The sequence below is a fragment of the Peromyscus maniculatus genome, chromosome 12 (genome assembly GCF_049852395.1).
Source record: "Peromyscus maniculatus bairdii isolate BWxNUB_F1_BW_parent chromosome 12, HU_Pman_BW_mat_3.1, whole genome shotgun sequence".
NCBI classification, from domain to species: Eukaryota; Metazoa; Chordata; class Mammalia; order Rodentia; family Cricetidae; genus Peromyscus; species Peromyscus maniculatus.
In genome coordinates, this window is record NC_134863.1 from 48,624,868 (window position 1) to 48,648,989 (window position 24,122).

Below are 24,122 nucleotides of genomic sequence, written 5' to 3' on the forward strand. Positions count from 1 at the left end.
GAGGAAGAAACAGAAAGTGATAAGGCAGGGTAGAAACAGGAACTCAGGCTTTTTTCAGTCTGAGGATTCCCAGAGGTCAAGAAGTCTTTCTAGTAGCTAGCTGCTCTGCTTCTCTGATCTTTCAGCTTTCACCCTGATTTCTGACTCTGGGTTTTTATTATTAAGACCAATTAGAATTCGTGCTACAATCCTGTCCTCTCAAGATAAAAGACAAGAGGGGAACCCAAAAGAGAGAACTGTGATCTACAATTTCCTCATTTTTATGGTGCTTTATTGTTTTGGAAGTGCAAATCACAATGAAGGGAGCTATCTCTAAGTAGAGCCCAAGGGTCAGCACCATCCAGGGTGAGATGGGAGCCACGTTAGCAAGTTAACACCCCTGAACATGAGGTTCTTAATACATACAAAAGTCTGAGAAGCGCTGCTCTGGGACTTACTATAGAATGTAGAAAAAGAAAATTGGGGGTTTGTGGAGACCATAACACGTGGTACAGTAAATACCCCCAAAATGACCTCGGGTGACCTGAAAGCATGCACTCCCTTTCTTATTTCCCTCCTAGCACGGGGCCTGTCTGTCACACAGAAGTTGCCAAGTAGACGGCTGTTGAGTGTAGTTACAGATATCAGAACTCAATGCTCTCTACTAATTGTTCATTCTAAATGCCTAGCATGTGGCACATGCCCAAGGACTGAGGATGACATGAATTCATTGAAAAAGCGAGCACTGGCATGTGCCAAAGCATCTAGGAAAGGGTCCGGTGTATCACCACTTGCCACTCTTACAACCGTGAGGAAGTGAGTGGTAGGCTTACAATTCCTATTTTAGAGACGAGGGAACTGAAGGGCTGGGAGAAGTTTCCCACCTGACATGTGACAGAACCATGTGACTCACACAGTGGCTATCAGACCAGTCAGTCCCTGTACCCTGTCTCTCCCCCGGGGCACCCCTTCACAAATGGGCAGGTCCGAACTTTTGATACCAGATTAAACATTACAGAATGTTTCTCTAACTGTCAATTCCACCCATTTCTTCAGCAGGATTAATTCCGTGCCAATTAATAAAATGGAGGGCTTACAGTCTCTGACACGAATTCTGCTGAAATAAAACTCATCCCTTCTCCTTCCAACCTATTCCTCCCCACTATACTAGTATTGTTTGCAGAAAGAAAGCAAACCCTCAAAAACAACACTGGAAAAATGGCCCTATTTTTCTTTGGGGGACTCCTAATGTTTTCTCCAGCCGGAGGGAGCTTGCTAATCTAAACACCCCAAAAGAAGAAAACATGTTCAACAACAATAGTGAAAACTCACCACGTACAATAGCCCAGTGGGTCTCAGAAGTCAGTCTCATTCAACAGCAGGTCAGACACAGCCCTGGGGTTTGCTTTGTCCACACTGAGCATTGGCAGCCCCCTGCTGTCTGGTTTCTATGGCCCCATTTCCTCTTGGCCTTTCTCCAGAGGCTTTTGAATGCCCATCTGTACTCTAAGCCACCCCAAGATCTGGTGCTGCTCTTGGTTCAAGGAAAGGGAGCCTGCAGAGCCCGGGGCCAGCAGCTCAACAGTGTGATCAGGTTCCTGTAGATAGCATTCATTGGCCAAAGCTGGTTCCCATTGGTAGGTTCCTACAATGGATCGCACTTTCTTAATATCTGCATTCATTTGCTCATACTCTCTCACTTGCCCTTCCCCCTAGCAGCTTGGTAGCCAAACTTTTATCTATTTATTTACTTATTATTTCTAAATTCCTAAGGTCCTAAACCATGTCCCCATGCTCTCTGTGGCAAAGCGTTCTTGCGCTTTCTGCCTGGTCAGTGATGCATGGCTCAACTGTCCGCGCTAGGCCTGCTCTCATACCCAGTGGGCTGCTGCTGCTAAGACCCAGTGAATGACATATCTGTGCAAACCAGAAAAGAACACCCTACTGGCGGGGTCCACACATCCCCGTGAGCACCCATTATCTCTGATTTCAGCCCAGCTAGACTGGGGCTGTGACTTTCCCTTACTCACATCCTGCCTTCCTTCCTCTTTCTACTTACTATTCTCTGCAATTACATACCCATGTGAAGACACCCACAAGCCGGAGCCTGTGCTCATTTCTAATGCTTAGATCCAGCCCTAAGGCTAAGCCCCACAGGCCCAGCCATCTCTACTTAGCTCAAGTCTTACTAGAAACACTGGAAACGCCTCAATCTTCTCAACTCACAACCTCCTTCTGAAGTACAGGTCCTTATTACTTTACCTGATGGCCTCAATGTGCAGGGATGGCCGTCTTACATACCGAGGCCTTCCATCCTCTGGAGGCCATGGCCATGTAAATAATAGCATAGTTTATTGTGCATGTAGTAAATGCATAGCATGGTAATAAACCCTTTTGTATATAATAATTAAATCAAGAGTTTTAAAATACTCAGTGTTTAATACTCAGACCAGCGGTCAGAATTCAAACTGGTAACTATCTGATTTCATAGCCCAACATTTTAAACTGTGTATTAAGTAAAACTATAATAACTGAATTTTTAGCTATAACACTTTGAACTTAACGATACATTTTAAAATAAAAACAAAGAGACTGGGGTGTAGCTCAGTGACAGAACATGGGTTTAGCATGTATGAGGCCCTAGATTCAATTTCCAACACTAAGCAAATAGAAAATAGATAATGTTATAATACACAGTGTTTATTAAAATACACTGACTTATAAACACTTTAATCTGTCTCACAAAGAGATAGTTTAAGGCATTGATGGAATTTTCTGCTAGAAACATCTCATATTTTTCAGCCATAATTAAAGAAATGAAGCACATATACAAATAAAATGCACTATTACGCCAAAAGAAACTATGACTTTAAATCTGAAGTTATTAGCTACTACTATTTGATTTAAAAAAAATATGAAAAGGGGGAAAACACCTACAAATAAAACAATAGAAAATTATAACTTGATTTTTATCCCCTCTCCAAAAAAAATAATAATAATAATTTTGAGGAGTCTCAACAAACTGTTCCCAACTACATGAATTCTGGCCAATTTCTGAAGCCGTGGCTGTTTTCTTCTTCCTGGCAGAAAAGCTACATGGTGTGTAATTAAGGGTCTTTCTCTCCCACCCTGCGTTGCTTGGATAATGCACCAGTGTTCAGCCACGCCCACTGTTCCCTTGCAGTCTGTGGGGAAAGCCAGTGCTTTGCCAGACAGATTTCATCCTGTGCGCATGCAGACAGCCTTCCTCATCTCCTCGGATGTGAGCTGCCATTGCCAAAGCAGACGACTGCACCCCCTCCCCCCACCCACAAGGATCATGCTCCTGGCAAACACGAAAAGGAGAGCAACGACTCTCAGCAGAGTTTTTATTTCTAATAGCACAGCTGGCACAAAAGAGCACTCGGCTAACAGCCACTGCATTGGATGCTGAATATTGGATGCTAAAAATAAATGCACTGAAGTTCCTATTCTTAGAACCTCTCACTTGATACTTGATACTCTGTTCCACTGCACATACGCAAGGAAGTTTCCAGAATTCCTATGTTCCCTCAGTACATTCCTGTTTTCTCTCAGGGATCTCCCCACCCCACCCCCCAGGGTTTCTCTGTGTAGCCCTTGCTGTCCTGGAACTCACTCTGTAGACCAGGCTGGCCTCGAACTCAGAGATCTGCCTGCCTCTGCCTCCCGAGTGCTCGGTGTGCAACACCACTGCCTGGTGATCCTCTCTCTCTTCTCTCTTCTCTTCTCTTCTCTTCTCTTCTCTTCTCTTCTCTTCTCTTCTCTTCTCTTCTCTTCTCTTCTCTTCTCCTCTCCTCTCCTCTCCTCTCCTCCCCTCCCCTCCCCTCCCCTCCCCTCCCCTCCCCTCCCCTCCCCTCCCCTCCCCCCCCCCCCCTCTCTCTCTCTCTCTCTCTCTCTCTCTCTCTCTCTCTCTCTCTCTCTCTCGGGTTTCATATAGCCCAGGCTGCCTCCAACTCACTACTATAGCAGAAGCTAAATTTGAACTCCAGATTCTCTTGTGTCCACCTCTTATGTGCTGGGATTGTTGGCATGAGCCATCGTTAGCAATAGCCTGGCCTATTTTTCTATTTTAATATTCTATTGGGAAAAGATGAGCTGCAAAAAGTATTTAATAATATAAATGTGTAATGACTGTGTTCAATTTTAAAAATTAGCCTTATTGTAATAAAAATTCTGTATAGTAATTTCATCAGTTCAATTGTACAATTGGACGAGGTATGGAGAACGTAGACAATCCTGTAACAATCATCCCTGTGAGGGTACCAAATGTTTCCATCAAGCCCAAATTCCCTTTGTCCTCTCTGCAGCTAGCTCCCTGCCCCTCCTTCTTCTGGATCCATGCGACCTGATGACATCACTATTGTTTGGTTGCCTCTATAACTTCATAGAGACGCAGCCACACAGGGTGTATCTTACTTATGTTGTTACAATGCTTTAAGAGCACATTCATTGTTGCTGCTGGTACCCAGAGTTTATATTGCTAGGTATATTCCTCTGTGGCCAGGTGTACAGGAATTGACTTATTTCCCTGGAAAGAAGACTTCGATCTCTTTGCAGATTTTCGTGTACTGTAAATAAACTGCAATGGACATTCAAATACAGCTTTTGGGGTGGAACTATGTTTTCACAGACAGTATAAGTGCTAGCTAGTTTTTGTCAGCTTGACACAAACTAGGGTCACCTATGAAGAAGGAGCCTCAACTGAAGAATTACCTTCATCAGAGTGGCCTCTGGGGATGTCTGTGAGGCATTTGCTTGATTGATGACTGGGTAGAGAAGGGCCCAGCTCACTGTGGCTCCGGATTCTATAAGAAACCAAGCTGAGCAAGTTGTGTGCTGGATAGTTTTATGTCAACTTGGCACAAGCTAGTCGCTTGGGTAGAGAGAACCTCAGCTGAGAAAACGCCCCCACTGGATTGTCCTGTGGGTGGGTCTGTACTGAATCTTCTTGATTGAGGACTAATTGTGGGAGGGCCCAGCCCACTGAAGGTGGTACCACTTCGGACCTAGCGGGCCTGGGTTGCAGAAAAATAAGCTCTCAGAGCTGAACAAGCCCATGCTGAGCAAGCCAGTAAACAGTGTTCCTCCATGGTCTCTTCAGTTCCTGAAACTACGGGTCCTGCCTTGATTTCCTCGCTTGGCTTCCTTCAGTGACTGACTGAACCTATAAGCCAAAGAAAGCCTTTCCTCCCCATGTTTGTTTTGGTCAGTACTTTATCACAGTAATGGAAATCACGCATAGTATAGTAAATATTTTCAACTTTATATGAAAACTTTACATTGCATCTGATACCTATTTTTAAATGACATATTTGCTTCAGTTGGTTAAAATGGGGGGGGGGAGCTGTTACTGATGCTATTGAATAACACAAAAACCACTGAACAAAAGAAGTTCTAAATGTATTAATGATAATATATTGATTATGTACATATAATTAAATATAACGCATATGTACCCCAGGATATGGAGAACAGCACTCAATACTGTGGTTGATATACTGTGCACCCCAATAAACTTATCTGGTGGTCAGAGAACAGAACAGCCACTATATTAAACATAGGTTTAGGCAGTGGTAGCCCATACCTTTAATCCTAACATTCAGAAGACATAGATCTGTCTGGATCTCTGTGAGTTCAAAGCAACATTGGAAACAGCCAGGCATGGTGACTCACACCTTTAATCCCAGGAAGTAATGGCAGGAAGCAGAAAGGTATATAAGGCGTGAGGACCAGGAACTAGAACCTTTTTAAGCTTTTAGCTTATAGCAGCAGTTCAGCTGAGATCCAGTCAGATGAGGATTCAGAGGCTTCCAGTCTGAGGAAACAAGATCAACTGAGGAATTGGCGAGGTGAGGTTGGCTGTAGCTTGTTCTGTTTCTCTGATCTTTCAGCGTTCACCCCAATACCTGGCTCCGGGTTTGTTTTTATTCATAAGACCTTCTAACAATTTGTGCTATACAGTGTGGTATGGATGTTAAGCTACACAAAGTCAAAAATTATTCTGGTTATCTGTAAAGGAAAAATATCTAATTTTTCTGGTACTCAAATATGGCCCAGAAGTAGGCATGCACAGGAAGGCAATGGAAATACACACTCTTGCCCTGACTGATCCTCTGAGTCAGAATAGGGACTTTCAAAGATGCCTGGTTGATGCATGCTTACAAAGCCCTACTGGAAGTCACAGGACCCCACCAAGAGGGTCAAGGCCTCATGCAAACTAGGGGTTTTGAGGTTTCAGAAGTTCCTTCCAACTCCCATGCTTCAGCCTTTGGGCATCTCTCAAAAATGACAAATAAATAGAATTTTCCCTGAAGAAACAAATCAAATACCCTTTGAGGATAAGAAGGATTGAAGAAAAGATCCACTCCCCACAGTAGGGAATGTCTATGGTTTATTTGTAGATTCACCAGACACGGTTGTTCCTACAGAACTGCTAGTTTAATCCCTACCTGCTACCGCCTTCCCATGACACTACTCATGTTCTGAGGAAGAATTATGTAGAACCTCTCCTGAACCTGAGTCCAACCCCCAGGACCCACATGGTCAAAGGAGAGAACCAACTTCCATAAGTGGTCCTTTGGCCATCTCTCTCTCTCTCTCTCTCTCTCTCTCTCTCTCTCTCTCTCTCATTCACACACACACACACACACACACACACACACACACACACACACACACCAAATAAGTAAGTAAATAAATAAATAAAAACAAATAGAAATAAGTGTAATTTAAAGGTCTTTTTAAAAGACCAAATGAATCACCATTCAAACACTAACAATATTTCCAGTTACTGTTATTTACAACTTGGATCCAGAAATTACAATCTTAGCACTAGAAAGGGATCAAAAATTTAGGACACTTAGACAGAAAGAGGCCTTACGTACTAACCTACAGCAGAGTAGCCAAGATTGTTAAAAAAAAAAAAAAAAAGAAAGAAAGAAAGAAAGAGAGAGAGAGAGAAAGAGAGAAAGAGAAAAGAAAAGAAACTTGAAAACCTGTCAAAAGTGTTTAAGTAACAGAGCCTGGGTACACCAGAGCATTTTTAGGTGGATTAAAACCTCACCCCTTGGCACCATTCCTGTCCCATGGTGAAGGCACAATAGTCCTTACTTATTCCATGAATAAGCAGATCAATAGGGAATGAAATGATACTGCTGACATCACTGGTCTTTCATTTGTCCCATTCTCTCTGATCTCTAAGGTGTTAAATATCTCTCCCACCTCCCTCTGGGTGATGGTGTAAGAGCCTACGCTTGCAGATCTCCACTTCCACCTCTCTTCATCCACATTCAGGCTCCCAGGCTGCTATCTTAATCTTGTTTCCCAAATCCTCATTCTCAGTATGTCTCACTCAGCTACTCGTAATGATCTCTAATCTTCCCTTTAAACCAGCCCACATGTTAGGACTGGCATTAGGCTCTCAAAGGGCAGTCAGTCCCCATCTGTCATGGACCCACAGTAAAACTTTCACTGGCTGGCTAACCACAGGCACATAACATCACTGAGCCCAGAATTCTGGACGTCTATATAATTTAGCCCTTCCATTTACTTCTCATCATTTTCTTCATGCAATTTACAGTTTGTAGGCCACAACAGAATTGGGTGTTAAGATTGCCTGTTTGGCAGTTACACCCCTTAGAGCTGAGTCCCAGCAATTCCTGACTACTCAAAAGACCCTGGAATTTGCCTAGTTTCTTTGTCTCATTTTCCTCTGCAAAATGGGGAATAATGATGCGATGTAGCAGAAGTGTTACAAGTAATAAATGTAATTTAAGCATCTGTCAGATTGTAATAACTTTTTAAATCTTATTTTAATTTTTCTTTTAGAATTAGTGAAACTGGCCATACACCAAGTCTTTATTCAAAACTATCTTCTTGAAAACACAAAAGGTAAAGATTGTACAGAAATGCTAATAATAGCTTCAAAAATGCAATTTCTGTTACCACAGCAACGATTATGTCTGTACACTGACTTTGACATTTCTAAGTATCAACTGGCAGGAAGTCTTCCTTAATCATGTGCTTCTGAATGTAAAATTAAAAGGCATTCCAAACAGTACTGGTAATTCTTTGGCCAAATTCAAAATTAAACCATCCTCCTGCTAGGGAAACTATACCTTCTTACGATTTTCATAATAAAACTACACAGATACTGAGAAATAATAAAAATCAAGCAAATCCCAATTAACAATCAGCATTTCAAATGTTTCCATTTCTTCTTGAAACAGGTATCCCATGGCCAGCTGTCCGACAAGCTCACTCTATGTAGCTAGGCTGGCTGTGCCTTCTGCCTCCACTTACCAATTGCCGGAATTACTGGTGTCTACCACCCTGCCTTGCTTCAAATTTGTCTAAAAATAATAAGTAGAATCAAGAACTTTACAAATACTGTGAGCTGGTAAATAGGTTCATCTTTACTAGGATCTCTTATGGCGTTGAGAAAGGGTCAGCTTTCGTGGTCTAGATGTGGAAGCAAACACCGTGACTCAACACGTTTAAGAAGGTGAAGACTGAAATCATCTAAGCTCTCCAGCAGCCAGCAGATACAAAGGAATAAACACACAGCATGCAGTAGCCTGCTTTCTATTTGCTGAGATGGCCAAAGGCAAACACCGATTAAACCCTGCGGCGTTTCCTTTCAGGATTATTTCACATCACAGATTACGATCCATCACCAAAGGAAGTCTGGGAAGGAACCTGGGGGCAGGGACTGAAGCAGGGGCCATGGAGAAACGCTGCTCACTGGCTCGCTCCCCATGGCTTTCCCACAGAACTCTAAATACACCTTCCCCACACACAGCACAGCCCACAGTGGGCTGGACCGGCCCACAAAGGGAGGCATGTTCTCATCTGAGGTTTCCTCTTCCCAAACAAGCCCAGCCTGCCAAGTGGACAAAACCCAATCAGCACACTGAGCAGCAGATGACAACAAATAGCTAAAATTTACCAAACACTTGTCTGGCAAAACTGTTCTGGATGTTCTCTATGTAGAAATCTCTTAGTCACCAGAGGCAGCCTCTAGAACGGGCGTTTACTTTGTCATCCTTTTCATACAGACGGAGAAACTACTCAGGAAGAGTAAAACTCAGCCAAGGACACCCACAAGGTCGGCAGTGGGGCCGGAACTTGAATCCATGATGTTTGTTATCATAAGGACTCTCAAAATTATCCCGTCTCCTTGATACCAGAAAATGGAAAGACTGACAAGAAAGGCACACTCAAGATTACAGGCCAGATCCCATCAAGAGCAGGAAGAAACTGAGGATCTCATCTGACCATCCAAGTCTAGGTTCACTATAGTGCAGTGTTGCTCAAGTCTAGTTAGTGACCCCGGGGTATCCTGGGGTTGTGGTGGGCTATAAAACACCACGAATAATCTCAGGATTACTAAACAGGAACTCAATAAATTCTCAAAGACTAAGTTCCAATGCCGCTAAATGTAGTGGGTAGCCATTCCAGCTTGGATCTGGAAGTTCCAACCCCCTTTGAGACTCTGGCAACTGTCACGCCTACGAGGCGGGGCGAGGGGAGGTGCTGGAAACCCAAGAGCTGGAGGGGCGAGCGCTCTCTCTGGGCAGAGAACTTCCAGATCCAAGCTGGAATGGCTACCCACTACAGCTAAAGCATAATACTCTCAATTAAGATGTGTCCCGTCCAAAAAGAGTTCCATAAGACAGCAAGATGGCCTAGTGCAGTGGTTCAACCCGTGTGCCTATCAGATATTTACACTGCGATTTGTAACAGCAGCAACATTCCAGTTATGATGGAGCAACGACATAATTTTATGGCTGGAGGTCACCACAGCATGAGGAACTGCATTAAAGGGTCACAGCATTAGGAAGGTTGAGAACCCCTGACTTAGTGGGGAAAGGTACTTTCCGCACAGGCTGACAAGCAGAGTTTGGTCTATGAGGAGAGAACTGACTCCCGCAACTGGTCCGCTGGCCTCCACACACACGCCACAGCATGCGTGTTGGCACACAAGCATGCACAATGGAGCTCAGGTCTCAGAGACACACAGAGACAAAACATAATAAATGGCTTAAAAGGCTGTACTGTAACAAATTTGCAGGAGCTCATGGGGGTTTGTTTGTTTGCTTTTAAGTAGCTGGTTCCTGGTGGGTATTTTTTACTTTAAAGCTTTCTCAGAACAAATGATGAATTAGTGTATGAAATTTGTCAAAAAAAAAAATTATATATACGTATAAGCTTCCCAGGCTCCGTAGCCCGCCTTGTGGACAGGCTGAAGAGGAACTGATTGGTTCATGTCTCCTGGGCTTCCTGGCCACCTGCAGAACCCGAAAGGAAGAAAAACAGCATGCAGCTGGAAACAAACACGTTCACACCACCTGCGAGGAACTCCACATTTCCAGTGCTGAAATCCACATCTAAGGAACCCGAGACGAGGCTGTGTGGCCTCCACTGACCTGCACTTTAAGGGTGTGTTTCCCGAAGGCCCTCTCTTTCTGAAAAACGTAGTGAGGAGAGATGGAGGAGGATGGAACTCATCAGGAGTCTACTGCTGACATGTGGAGGTCTTGGTACTGGAAATAATCCAAGATGACGGGGGTAAGCTGCTGCTTCCCTCGCAAGTGCTGAAACGAAACACAGCATGGAGACGGCACATTTAGAGAACGGCAAGCTGCCAGAAGCCGAGGCCATTAACAAATATAATAAGAACACTGTTTCAGTCAGATCATCTATGATTTCCTAAAAGCTGCTTTATGGGATGATGAGATTACCAAACACAAAACCTAAACAAAACAAACACAGAAACCCAACAGCCAAGCCAGCCCCATGTTAGATTTCTGTCCTTCCAGACTGATTTTCCAAAGGATCCAGCTCAATCGCTTTGAAAAATACTGTATTCAGCTCCATGAATCCAAAGCAAGCTGGAAGTGAAAGAAACAACTGTCTGACTTTTTTGGGGGGGTTCTCTAACAACAGAGAGAGAGAGAGAGAGAGAGAGAGAGAGAGAGAGAGAGAGAGAGAGAGAGAGAGAGAGAGAGAAAGGAGGAGGAGGAGGGAGGGAGGGAGAGCTTTACTGTTAAATGCAGAAGGGAGGGGAAGAGCTACAGCTCTCAAAGCCTTAGGAGGTTAAGAGGGGAGGAAAAGAGGATGGAGAGGGATTGGGAAGGACAGAAGCGGGAATGATCGAGACAGCAACATGAACACAGTACAAGCACAGCCAGCAGCCCGTGTCAGATGTGCCGCGGGCCACTTCCTACAAAGAGAAGGAAAAAGGCCGAGAAGAAATTTTGAGACGGTTCCTCATACAGCTTCCCTTACATGAGGTTCACTGGAACAAAGACTAACCAACCAACCAACCAAAACCTCATGCTCACTTCTGTTAAAGGTATTTGGGGAAAATAAATACGTGAAATTCTTAGAAAATGGGTATACAAAAACTAAAACAGGGTTGGCTTTTATTTGTGAAGTCTAGGCCAATAATTATGCCGATTATAAAATCACTGAGTGCCAGGCAAAGACAGAGTCCATCAAAAATGGACTGCAAAGTTGAGCTCACCATGGTGAGTGGAGTGTGTGTCTAGACAAACACGCGTGACCAGACTGCCGGGGACCATAAACCAGGGGACACTCTGAGCCATGCAGGAGGATTTTTTTTTTAATTTTCACTTGTAGAAAAAGATAAAAATACTATTTTTACATACTATACATATTTCTATTTTGAAGCACCAAGAGGTTGGCCCTTTTAGAATGCAGAAGTGGTGCTTCGGATGGCCACTCTTGCATATAACGACAAAGTTCAGTGAGGCATAACTTTGAACTTCAAGAATTATGAATTATAAAGAACCCTGATTCTAATGTTGGAAAGGTTCTTTAAGGTCATTTAGTCTGAATAGATCATAAGGAAATGGCCAACAATGTCACACCAAAACCAGTTGGGAGATGGAGATATAGGTACACTCAGAGAAAATTAATTTGGGAGAAGAAAGAGCCCAGTCTCATGTCTGAAGGATCTTCATGAAGAAGAACTGTGTGGTTTGAAATCTATTTACAGAGCTAGGTCTGAGCTCCTTCCTCGGGGGAATTTCCTAAGATTTAGGCTACCTAAAGATAATAGCAGGTTTCATCATGGGCTAGTGAGTCACTTGTTACTAAAGATACATACTCTCCTCCCCAGACTACTTGGTGGGATTTGCAGAGCAGCACTTAAAAACCATTGGCATCAGTTGGGCATGCCAATTCTGATTTTGCAGGTCTGAGGCAAAACCTCATCTCCCCCTCTCCCCCCGCCCCAGCAGACTCCCAGGTGATTCCAATGTCACTAGTCCATGGCCCCACACTTTGTGTAGCAAAGATGGAGCATGAACAAGAACCAATGTTTCCCAAATGCAGTCCTGTGCTGTCTTTTTAAACACACACATCAAAAGTCCTTTCCACCCCCCATTTGGGGGCAGATGGTTAATAACAGGTTAACAGGTTTTATGAGGACATACCAAGTTCCAGAAAAAGTGTGACATCAAGCTATTTTGAGAACCTTACAGTCACATCTTGAGTAGTGATTATACACAACTGCAAAGATGTGGTTCACTTCTATTAAAAAAAAAAGGGGGGGGGGTGCTCTCACCCTGAGCTTTGAAAGTAACCACAACCAATAATTTATTAGTGTATGGTAACAAAGAATGTGAAAAAGAAGGCTCTAAAATAATTCTTCCCAATGATGTCTATAAAATTGAGTATCTGCAAAAGGAAATGCAAATTGTATTCAAGGCCACAAATTGTAGTCCTCCTGTGGCTTCCTGTTCTTTTCCGAGCCCTGGCATGTCACCTAACACCCACCTGGATCACCGATTGGTCATAATTTGTTCTGCTCCCCAACTCGTGTAGTAAACTGGGGCTTTCAATCAGTTCTTCACCTTATATAAAACCTTCCCTGGAAAAATAGACAGATCCAAATGTAGCCCTTTCTCCAGCTGTAAGCATTCTTTATAGTTTCTCTCCCGGGGAAGATAATACCACAATCAACAAGGACCAAGCCAGACCTGCAGGTCTGTAGTCCCCGCTACTCTAGCAGCTGACACAGAACAACAAGGCTAGCCAGCCTGGGCCACCAGTAAGATCCTGTTTCCACAGAAACAAGCGGAGCTGGGGAGAGAGCTCGCTAGGGAAGTGCTTGACTGGCATGTGTGAGGCCCGAGTACGGGGCAAAGAAAGGACAAACAAACAAACAAACAAACACCTCTTGTGTTGCCTTCCTGAAGTTACAACAGCATCTGATTGACAGAAGCCCCCCCCCTTTTTTTTTTCTGAATGAGCCTAGATCATTCTGTCCCTCCCATCTCTTCTCTGCTATATCCTCCCTCTTGGCCGCTTTAGCTACTTTTAAAATAAAGAAAGGAAATCAAGCTAAGAGGAAACAGAAATCAAACCTTAAGATCCCAGTGTTAGAAATCGTCCTGCATTTCAGGGCAAACACGTGACAGCATGTGCACCCCATTAGATGATCTCCTAAACTGAGTTACAAATGAGAGGTGGGTCTTAATTTGGGGTACTATGTATTTATTACAAATAAACCATTAGTTATGTCTTTTTATGAAACCATACATTTTATATTTACTTCCTAATGTCAGTAGACTAACAATCCTTATAGCAAAGCGTGTTGACTAAAATTCAGTATTTGGTAAAAACAACTTAAGAGCATTGTTTTCACCTCTCAAGGGATGTCGTTGATACTCAGTAAAGAAATTCCCAAGGTCTACTCAATGCCAGACATTGTTCTGGCCACCAGGGATACAATGCCTCAGAGACATACATCAGCCAGCCATTCATGAACCTTTATTAAATTATGGTTGGGAACTATCGGAATTGATCCAGGCAGGGAAAGGCAGGAAACAGTTTCTGAAAGATGAGGGTGGATCACATGACACAGGCTAGGAAGGAAGAACATTCCAGACAGAAGGACAAGCACCTGTGACCATTCCAACAGCAGCCTGAGAGCAGTCACCAGAACTAACAGGGCAGAAGGAAATCTATTTTCAATTGCTGCATTTTTAGCTCAGGGATATTAGAACAGGGTATACTGTAATGGGTAAACTGAAGTTAGAGCTACAAATATAGTAAGACTCCTCTATGGGATTCCTGCACTTTCAACATTATTTTTATAAACATGTTAAAAAAAAGAAAAAACCCATCCTCAAGCATTAGATATTTCAAAATATGTATAATGATTTACTCAATGTCCATAGTTTCCAAAAGAAGTGCATTTCTCTTTGGGGTGGTTTGATCACACATCATTCCCAAGGTGGGAATAAAAAAGAAATTTCTGTTTCCAATTCAAGAAGTAAAGCCAGCACACCGGAGTCTCCACGGAATTCAGCTATGTGGTTCCGCTTTCGCAAACAGCTACAAAAATGCTTTAGCACATTCCATAGGCAAGGCAAGATCGTGCCTCTTAGTTCCTGGCTGCAGCCCAAGAAATCCTCCTGGGCTGAAGAAAACCCTCCCAGCCTTCAGGAGACCACCAGGCTAACTCACCTGAAATCCCATTAGTACTGTAGTGAGAAAACTGGGCGGATGAAGGGAGCAGTGACATATCTGTCCCCCGCTGCCACCTGTATACCTACCCCTCCATCCTAGATTTACTGCCCATCTATCAGGTACCACAGAATCTCAGGATGCAAGGGCTGAGCTGCAATCAAGGCCACCTGTCAGGCAAAGCCCCAGTTACACATTTAAACACAGTTAACCCAAACATAAACAGACCCTTTTGTTCTGCTCTTGACCTCTTAGCTGCTCATTCAAGGTTTGCTGCCTTATAATTTACATTATAATAAATAAATATGGATATTTATATATTGTCTGGAAGATACGAGTAGCCTAAAACCCCCTCCCTTTTCTCCAGGTATAAATGCCAAGAACTAGAAGTTGAGAGACACTCAACGGACTACAAAATGACACAAGAACCGGAAGACAAAATGAACATTTCCTAAACTCCCCGAAGTTTTATGGTTGTGTTTTCAGGTGCCCTCAAGATGTTCCCGTAGTTACTAACAGCACAGAAAGGAAGGGAAAGCCAGACCAGACGGTGCATCTCTTCTCTAGGCTGAGGACATCCTTGGAGACTAAAAGACAGCCCATGCTCAGAGCATGTCACAGAATTGCTGCCAGCGGAGTCCCTAGGCCTGGAAACCAGGCCACCGGCACAGGGCTCAGGAACTGGGCCGTGTCTCTGGACCCGCCCTGGGGATTTCAAAACAGTACCTTCCTTGTGATCACACTAGAAACTTAGCCCCAAATAAAAACTAGATTAAGTAGTAAGGCAGTTGGAAACCAATCTTCGCTGGGGGAAAAACAAAACAAAACAAAACAAAACTCCTCTAAGCTCTGCAGTCTCTTGCAGACCTCTGCACCACGGTCCCTTGCTAAAGCGAATCTAATCTTTTGAGGGGAAGGTTTTATTTTCTCAAAAGAAAACTGTTCTTTAATATGCCCGAGTTCAGCAGAATGAAGTGTAGATTCACAAGACACCACATAATTCGCAAAAGAGGGCCTTCATTTTAAAAAGCAGCCTGCCGATTTGCTTCCTCCCGCCCCTTTCAAAGATTACTGTGGAGCAGAGAAATGGGAAAACTGCACCCACAATATAGCTTCAGCCTGGGTCTGGGGAAAGACCTGTTCAGAGAGAGCCAGATGAAAGGTAGAAGCACTGGTGTTCAAGGTTCAGTCCGGATCTTAATCGGGAAATCAAGTGGGCCCTTGAAAGTGCTCTTGAAAGGCTGAGAAGGGAGAAGGCAGAGTCACGTGAGGTTACTGAACCCTGACATCCAGTAAGGCTCTTTAAGGCAGGGAGAAACAAGGGGCCAGAGAGCAACCCTGGGAGTCAGCTCAAAGGGAACTGAGGCAGAGGCTGCCTCTGACTACCCAGGGAGGCAAACCTGAGCCCCAGAACCAGGTGAATACCAGTGACACCCAAAGAGAGGCAGAGCATCAGCCCCCCGCAGGCCCTCTGGACCAGTGTCCTGCAGACCCTCTGGACCAGTGTCCTGCAGACCCTCTGGACCAGTGTCCTGCAGACCCTCTGGACCAGTGTCCTGCAGACCCTCTTATACCAATGTCCTGCAGACCCTCTGGACCAGTGTCCTGCAAACCTTCTGTACCAGTGTCCTTCAGACCCTCTGGACCAGTGTCCTGCAGACCCTCTGGACCAGTGTCCTGCAGACCCTCTGGACCAGTGTCCTGCAGACCCTCTGGACCAGTGTCCTGCAGACCCTCTGGACCAGTGTCCTGTAGACTCTCTGGACCAGTGTCCTGCAGACCCTCTGGACCAGTGTCCTGCAGACCCTCTGGACCAGTGTCCTGTAGACTCTCTGGACCAGTATCCTGTAGACTCTCTGGACCAATGTCCAGGGCTTCAGGAATGGAAATGGCGATGCGTGGGGGACTTAAAGGAATAGATAAATGCTTTCTCACACAGTTCTGAAGTCTAGAAGTCAAAAGGAAGGTGTGTTGGCAGGCCCATGTTCCCTCTGAGAGTTGTGGAACCGATCCTCATCTCTGGCTCTGCGTGCTTTGCTATCAATCTTGAGCATTCTGATTGAGCTAATAAATACATCGCTCTACCTTCACCTCGTGTTTCCACCGGGCCTCAGACCTTACACCAGTTCATTGTTTTAAGAGCCCATCCTATTCTGGTATGACCTCATCTTAATTACATCAGATTCAACCCTATTTCCGAATAAGGCCACATCCCTGGTCAGAGTGTTAGGGCTGACATATAACAGCTTCCAGGGAGGTCAGGCCCTCACAGCACCATGGAGTCTTCAGAGTCCACAACAGCAGTGATAAAGAGAGGCAGCCAAAATGCTACCAACCATGATGAAAGTCCACGTCACGGTCACATATGAGGAAAGGAGAAGTGACTGATTAGGAGCAGGTGGTGCCCTCCTGAAGTCAGGAACATTCTTTAGCTTCATCCAAGGCAGCTGACCTGGGTCTGTTTACAGTGACGGAATTTATCAAGATTTACTCACATGGGTTGTGTAGTCCTCTATACATCTAATATATCTCCATAAAATGTTGAAGAAAATAATACTGTCCAAGACATAGGGGTCTTGCCAACCCAGTTGAAATTTCACCCAGAGTCACATAACTGGGACTCTCCCTACAGACAGATGGTTTAGACATCCGCCCGAGTGATCAGTTCACCTGAGAGGAACAGCTCCCAGGAGGCAGGTGTGACTGGAAATGCAATGCAATCTGCTTATAAGAATACTATAAAGCCAGGCAGTGGTGGCGCACGCCTTTGGTCCCAGCACTTGGGAGGCAGAGGCAGGCTATCTCTGTGAGTTGAAGGCCAGCCTGGTCTACAAAGTGAGTTCCAGGACAACCAGGCAACACAGAGAAACCCTGTCTTGAAAAACAAAAACAAAAACAAAAACAATTTTTTAAAAAAAAAAAAAAAGAATATTAATGCCCAAAACTCTTTCTGTTTGAACCAGCAAACTGGCAAGTTCAATAAGCAAACCCAAGAATGATAATTACACTTATCTGTTTGATAAGCACATACTCATAAGGGTACACTCTGCCCTGCACAGTGCTGGCAATGTGCTGAGATATCTGCTTTCTATTTTCCTATCCTCCTCGTAGACCTCCCCCTTACATTCCATCTCCAGGCTAATTACAGCTCAAGTAACTGCCAATGTTCTTCCTTCCACATCTATTTCTTCCCTAGGGTTTTAAGTTCTTAAGGTTAGAATGTGTTGGGTCCTACGGCCTAATTTCCAAGGAAGCAAACCACCAGAATGAAATGCAACTAGGCAACAGTAGGTAACATTGGTAACATCAGATCTGGGCAGTAGGTAAGGTTTCCGAGAATTAAATATAATGCAGACATTCAGCGTCACTAAACAGTGAGTGACAAATGGTTCATCAGTTCAAGGGAGAGAAAGGAAGCCAAAAGTTAACTGCAATGCTAACAAATACATATCAAGTATAATGGACCAAAATTTCCATATAAATTATGAAAAATATAATTATACAAAAGGAAGCTGTAGAGAGATTCACACAGCTTCTATTACATAAAATAAGCTCTTAGTAGCACAAGTTTCAAAGCATATATTTTCAGGAAAGCTATTGATGGATTCCCATTGGATGTCTCTATCACACTGCATTTAGACTCCTACACCTCAGAAATTACAAGTAATAAATAACATTTCTATCTTTGAAACTCCCAATGTGGGGCCAATATTAGCATTTCAATCATTTTCTTATAAGAACAGCAGTTAAAAGGAAGCTATTAGATGCCATAGATCAAGCCCAGATCCAAGTTTAGAACAAGACACAGAATTTGCCTATTATAAACTGCCTATATTGAGCTGTGTCCCTAAGTGCATAGCCTTAAGGGGAAATTTAAATAAACATATTGGCCCCGGGCTTTAATTTTGAACCAGCTGACTCTCACAGCCTCCAACGTCTCGTATCTGGAGGTGCTTGACTTTGAATGTTCTGCTCTAATAATGTTTCTGAAATGCTGTCCCCACCCTCCTACGTCCCACCAAGCTTCCTTCTGGAATTCTCCTTAAAGAGGACTTCCTTATCTGCTGATACCCCAAATTTGGCTCAAGATACAGAAGGGCCTAAGAAAGTACACCTAAAGCCATGTTAAAAACAGGGATAACTATAGCTCTCTATGTGTATTTCTGTGTGCATATGTGTGTATATGTGTGTGTGTATGTGTGTGCACGTGCATATAGGTGTGTGGATGTGTGTGTGTGTGTGTGTGTGTGTGTGTGTGTGTGTGTGTGTGTGTGTATTTTGAGGCAAAGTATCACATAAGCCAGGCTGGCCTCAAACTCACTAAAGAGCTCAAGCTGAGATTAGACTTGAATTCCTGATCCCCTTGCCTCCACCGCTCACGTGCTAGGATTACATGGGTATGCTACCATGACTACTGAATAACCACATATATATTTGGGGGACGGGAGTGAGTAGATAACCATATTTTTAAGCCATAAAACACTCCAACTAAAGATACTAAACTTTTAAATGTATCTAATGAGTAGACTATATTATTTGACTTTAGTTAACTGTGAGAAACACATAGCCCTGTTCAATGAACATTTTCTTTCCCCCAGTCCATGGAAGTCATGTATGTGTTCACACACATCCACACACGCACACATCTTGTCATGAGTTCCTTCAGAGCAGTACAATGCACAGTACAAAATATATGTGCACATATGTGATGTTATACACCGATGAATAACTAAAGCAGCATAATATTTACATCATATAGTCCAGACTAAAGTCAGTCCCTAAGAAACAGACAAGACAAAAAAAAAAAAGCATCACTTTGTACGGTCAGCCTGAAAGACTTTCTGGAGGAAGATAAGTTTAACTATCCGAGATAATGCAATGACAGATATAAGAATGAAGTTATAAATCTGGGCAGTGGTGGCTTACACCTTAACCCCAGCAAGTCAGGAGGCAGAGGTGGATCTCTGTGAGTTCTAGGATCGCCTGGTCTACAGGGTGAGCTCCAGGACAATGGCTACATAGAGAGACCCTGTCTCAAAACAAACACAAAAAGAATGAAGTTGTAAGACTAACAGCAGCAGATAACATTGGCAATGATGTTGAATATGTGGCAGAAACTATTGTGAATTGTTCATGTTTTCGCTTCAGTCATTATAACGATTATGCCATGGCCATCACTTCCAATCCACTGATCGGTAAGGAAAGGAAGGCTCAGAGAAGTTAGGCAACTTATTCAGTCAGGAGGTAATAGGCCATGAGACTGGAATCTGAGAAAACCTTATAATCTGGTTTAGATGGGAGAGTGGGAAGCAGAAGCCGTGGCCCTCAGTGTCAGCACACAGACCCAGCTGAGGCACTCGGAGCTCTGTGGAAACACTGGGAAGAAAGTTAACAACATGATGCAGTGCATTTTAAAAGGCAGTAGATTTTCAGACTTTTGAGCAGAGAAGTTTAAAAACTCCCTAGAGAAAACCATGCTGAAGAAATGTTATATGAATGTTTTGTGTACTGGAATACTAGTGTTTATAGGTAGAATGTTTGGGCAGAAGTTTTATAAAAATATGATTTTTTTTTCAAGACAGGGTTTCTCTGTGCAGTCTTAGCTATCCTGGAATTATTCTGTAGACCAGGCTGGCCTTGAACTTAGAGATCCACATGCCTCTGCTTCCCTAATGCTGGGATTAAAGATGTTCACTACCACCACCTGGCCTAAGAATATGATTCTTTAGAATATCAAAGAGCCCTACCCACAAAATTATAAAATGGGCTTTTGTAGTAAGTAGGCAAGCTCTGTCCTTCAAAACAGTCAAAGTCTGCAAACATGTATGCTCTATGTTCAGACAGAATGACAACCTCTAATATCCTATTTATTTAAAAAAAAAAAAATGAACTCATTTGTAAGATGGCTGAAATACAGTAAAACTAAGTCCTTTGATGTTTACCTGGACTCTTCACCCCAAATATCAAGCTACTTGATGGTACTGTCTGTTATAAAATCCATTTACTACAGAAAATTTAAAATTATCATACTCCATTAAAATATAAATTAATTCCTATTAAAAAACAGCTAAACACCTACTCATACCACTTGAATGCCCAGATTATGATGCTCATTTCTTTTATTTATTTCATTTTTATATTTATTTATTTTCGATTTTTGAAACAGGGTTTCTCTGTGTAGCTCTGACTGTCCTGGAACTCACTCTGAGGTCTGCCTGCCTCTGCCTCCAGAGTGCTGGGATTAAAGGCATGCACCACCACCACCACCACCACCACCACCACCACCACCACCACCACCACCACCACGTGGCATAACTTTATCTTCTAGTGTGTTTGTTTCTGTGTGTGTGGTACAAGGGCTGAACTCCATGCCTTGTGCATGCTGGGAAAATACCACTGGGTAACATCCCTAGCTATTTTTCAATATTTAAATAGAGTCAGTCATCCATAAACAGGGGTTAGTTAATCTATGATTTTCCTTATTCTACAACTTTCTCCTGAACCCACTCCTAGTCCCCCCCATTCCCACCCATCTCTTGCCCCACTCTCTAGCAATTCACCCAGCCCTGTCAGTTCTGATAAAGAGTTATTTATGCCCCGGGGCACTAAATATGTCTCACACTAGGTAAATGCCAAATAAGTATCTAGGAAACACCAGAATAGGCAGTTGAAACTTAAAAAGTAATGAACTTGTAGTCTGAAATTGCTTAGGAAAAAAAAAATGCATGAAACTATAAATACAATATTTGTAAGCTTTTTTTTCCCCTTCATACATGTTATGTGACCCAAATTTTGAAACATGGGCTTACTAATTTGTCCATTCTGGCCTCGAACTTTCCAGCTTTCTTGTCTCAGCCTCCAGAGCAGCTGTGATGATAGGCCTGAGGTGGCAGACCTGAGTCACCAGGCCCAGCTAAGATGTCTTCTTCCTCAAAGGTCCATTAACTGCTATTCATGTTGATGGCACACTTACATGCCTCATTAATGCAGCCACAAACCTGAGTAACCCGACACCAGTCACCGTCAATTGGGGATTATGAAACTGTACTGACAGTTTGCTGCACATGAAAACAAGTGTAAGAACACTCACCCACAGGCATCTACATATCCACCCCTTCCAGCATAAATACATTGCAATTTTCCAGAAAAAGAAAACTTATTTTTCCCTGCAGTCTTGGGTGTTTTTCTTTGTCATTTGGTTTTTGGTTCTGATCTAGTTTGATATTTTTTTTTCAAAGACAACTCTCTTATGTACCCTCAGACTGTCCTCAAATTCTTGATCCTCCTGCCTCAGCCTCACAAACTCAAGGGGTGAGAAACAAGTACAACCACCATGCCACAGCTTAGTTTCAACTAGCATGAACAAATTCATGGGAATAAACCTGTTTTCTCTAGTGGGAGGAACGTTTCAAATAACACGCTGGGAACCACAATAACTACCAGGATGAATGCTGGTTGTGACAGCTTTATAACTGAGCTAATAGATTAAGATTAACCACTGATGTAAGCACGAGGTGGGTGATGGCTAATTTTGGTCATCAACTTGACACACCCAGGAAGAGGACATCTCAGTTGAGGACTTGCCACCATCAGTTAGGCCTGTGGGTATATCGGTGGGGCATCAATTGCTGATTGATGTGGGAAGGTCCTGCCCACTGTGGGAGGTGTCATCCTTGGGCAGGTGGGCCTGGGCTGTTTGAGCAGGTACCTGAGCAAGCCAAGGGAAGAAGCCAGTAAGTACTATTCCTTCATAGTTTCTGTTTCAAGCTCCTGCTTTGAGTTTTCCCTCCAGGGTGGACTGTCGCTTATAAGGCAAATGAATCCTTTTCCTTCTCGTGCTGATTCCGGTCACAGTGTTTATCACAGCAACATAAAGCACCCTAACAGCTGTGTTGTCTGTCAACTGTTTGCTACCTCTTTATGTTGAACACAATGCCAGGAAAAGAAGATGCTGAGGTGAAAACCGCGAGACACCAGTGCTGTCCTCTCACACAGGAGCCAGTTCTAGATTTCATGCCACTTGTCCATCGAGAGAACAAGAATACAAAGTTGAGCACGTAAGACCACATGTAGTTGAGAAGCTGACATGGGAAGGTCAGAAGTCCTGAACTACCTAGCAAGACCCCATTTCAAAAGGGGAGAAATGGAATCAAAACGCCAAAAGTAGGGGGCTGGTGAGATGGCTCAGTGCTTACGAGCATTGGCTGCTCTTCCAGAAGTCCCGGGTTCAATTCCCAGTACCCACATGGCAGCTCACAACTGTCTGTAGCTCCAGTTCCAGGAGGCCTTACACCCTCACACAGACACACAGACAGGCAAAATACAATGTACATAAAAATAAATCATTAAAAGTTTTTTTAAAAGCCAAATGAAAGTTACTAGTGGATAGGTAATGAGAAATGAACATATCAAAGAACCTCAAAAGCAATTTTCTCTCTAAAAACCAGGCCAGTCTTTCCCAGTGAGTGGTATGCAGGTCGAGAGAGACAAAGGATAATTGAAAATTTACAGAACATCTGAGCATTTCTGATAAACCTGCACTATTTTTATCAGAAATAGTAAATCCCAGATCTTTGCAGTAGTCTCACATTTCCAAGATCATGTCTAGAGAAGGATGGAGGAGAAACTGCCACAGATAATACATTCCCATGACAAAGAGACAAGACTTCTGTACAAAGAACCCAGATGACAGACAGAGGATAAGAAATAAATTCAGGGAGGCCAAGGCCTTCGGATTATTTAGAATACTGCCCTGCTCAGCAGCAGCTGTTTTGCTAATTGTTTTCAGCTGTGACTTAATTTAAATAGATAATTAATTTGTGGTATGTGGGTTTAGATGCTACCCGCCAATCTAAAAGCTTCACAGGCCAGGCGGTGGTGGCGGCGCACGCCTTTAATCCCAGCACTTGGGAGGCAGAGGCAGGCGGATCTCTGTGAGTTCAAGGCCAGCCTGGGCTACCAAGTGAGTTCCAGGAAAGGTGCAAAGCTACACAGAGAAACCCTGTCTCGAAAAACCAAAAAAAAAAAAAAAAAAAGCTTCACAGAGACATGGGATATTCAATCCTGAGAACAGCTGAGAAATCATTACAAAGCAAGGATGTGAGTCTCTTTGAGAGGCTGTGATGAATACAGGGCGAGTTCTCGGTGTCCGGCCCCTGTGTACACACATATGCCTGTGCCCTGGGCTGGGATGACAGGGAAACTCGGTGACTGCCAGTGAGTCAGCCACCTGAGGCTGCAAGTCTGTGCAGTGGGGGTGGGGTGGGGGAGTGGTTAGTGTTCACCGGGTAAAGGCCAACTCCACTTAAGTACCTCCAGCAACTTTCTTCCCAGCCCCTTTGCCAAGTTTGATGGCTCCATAAAATCTGCCAGCCTCCTGTGTCTTGAACCCTATCTCCCTCACCACTCTCGGCCCTCTCCCGGGGCTACATGTTATCCAGCATCTCTCCCCACGCTGACGTTTCCTCTCCCAAACACTCCAAATCCACGCCTCTCTGAGCCTTTTTAGTTGCTGTTTCTTTCCTCTACCTGGGATCGCCTTCCTTCTGCTCTCCGCTTGACTGGCTCTTCCCTCAGTCACATCGCATCCAATAGGATCACGTCAGAGAGGGTGGCTGCTCTCC

The 24,122-nt window shown here is 43.7% G+C and overlaps 1 protein-coding gene across 9 annotated transcripts in view; it reads right to left on the reverse strand.

Annotated features, from left to right (window-relative positions):
* The window catches only part of St3gal6 (ST3 beta-galactoside alpha-2,3-sialyltransferase 6), a 60,477-nt gene that overhangs the window by 31,374 nt on the left and 4,981 nt on the right, over positions 1-24,122 (reverse strand). For 3 of the 9 annotated variants that reach the window (XM_076549074.1, XM_076549073.1, XM_076549075.1), the window contains 2 exons: positions 10,428-10,595; positions 1,312-1,624 (listed from right to left, as the gene is read on the reverse strand). The exons of 2 other annotated variants lie outside the window; for them this stretch is intronic. In XM_076549074.1, coding sequence (XP_076405189.1) covers positions 1,312-1,351 — 40 coding nt within the window. In that variant the 5' untranslated portion in view covers positions 1,352-1,624; positions 10,428-10,595. Of the gene's footprint in view, positions 1-1,311; positions 1,625-10,427; positions 10,596-12,804; positions 12,899-24,122 lie in introns of all 9 variants that reach the window. 4 more of the 9 variants (XM_006996474.4, XM_015989821.3, XM_006996473.4 and 1 more) reach the window with 2 other exon arrangements.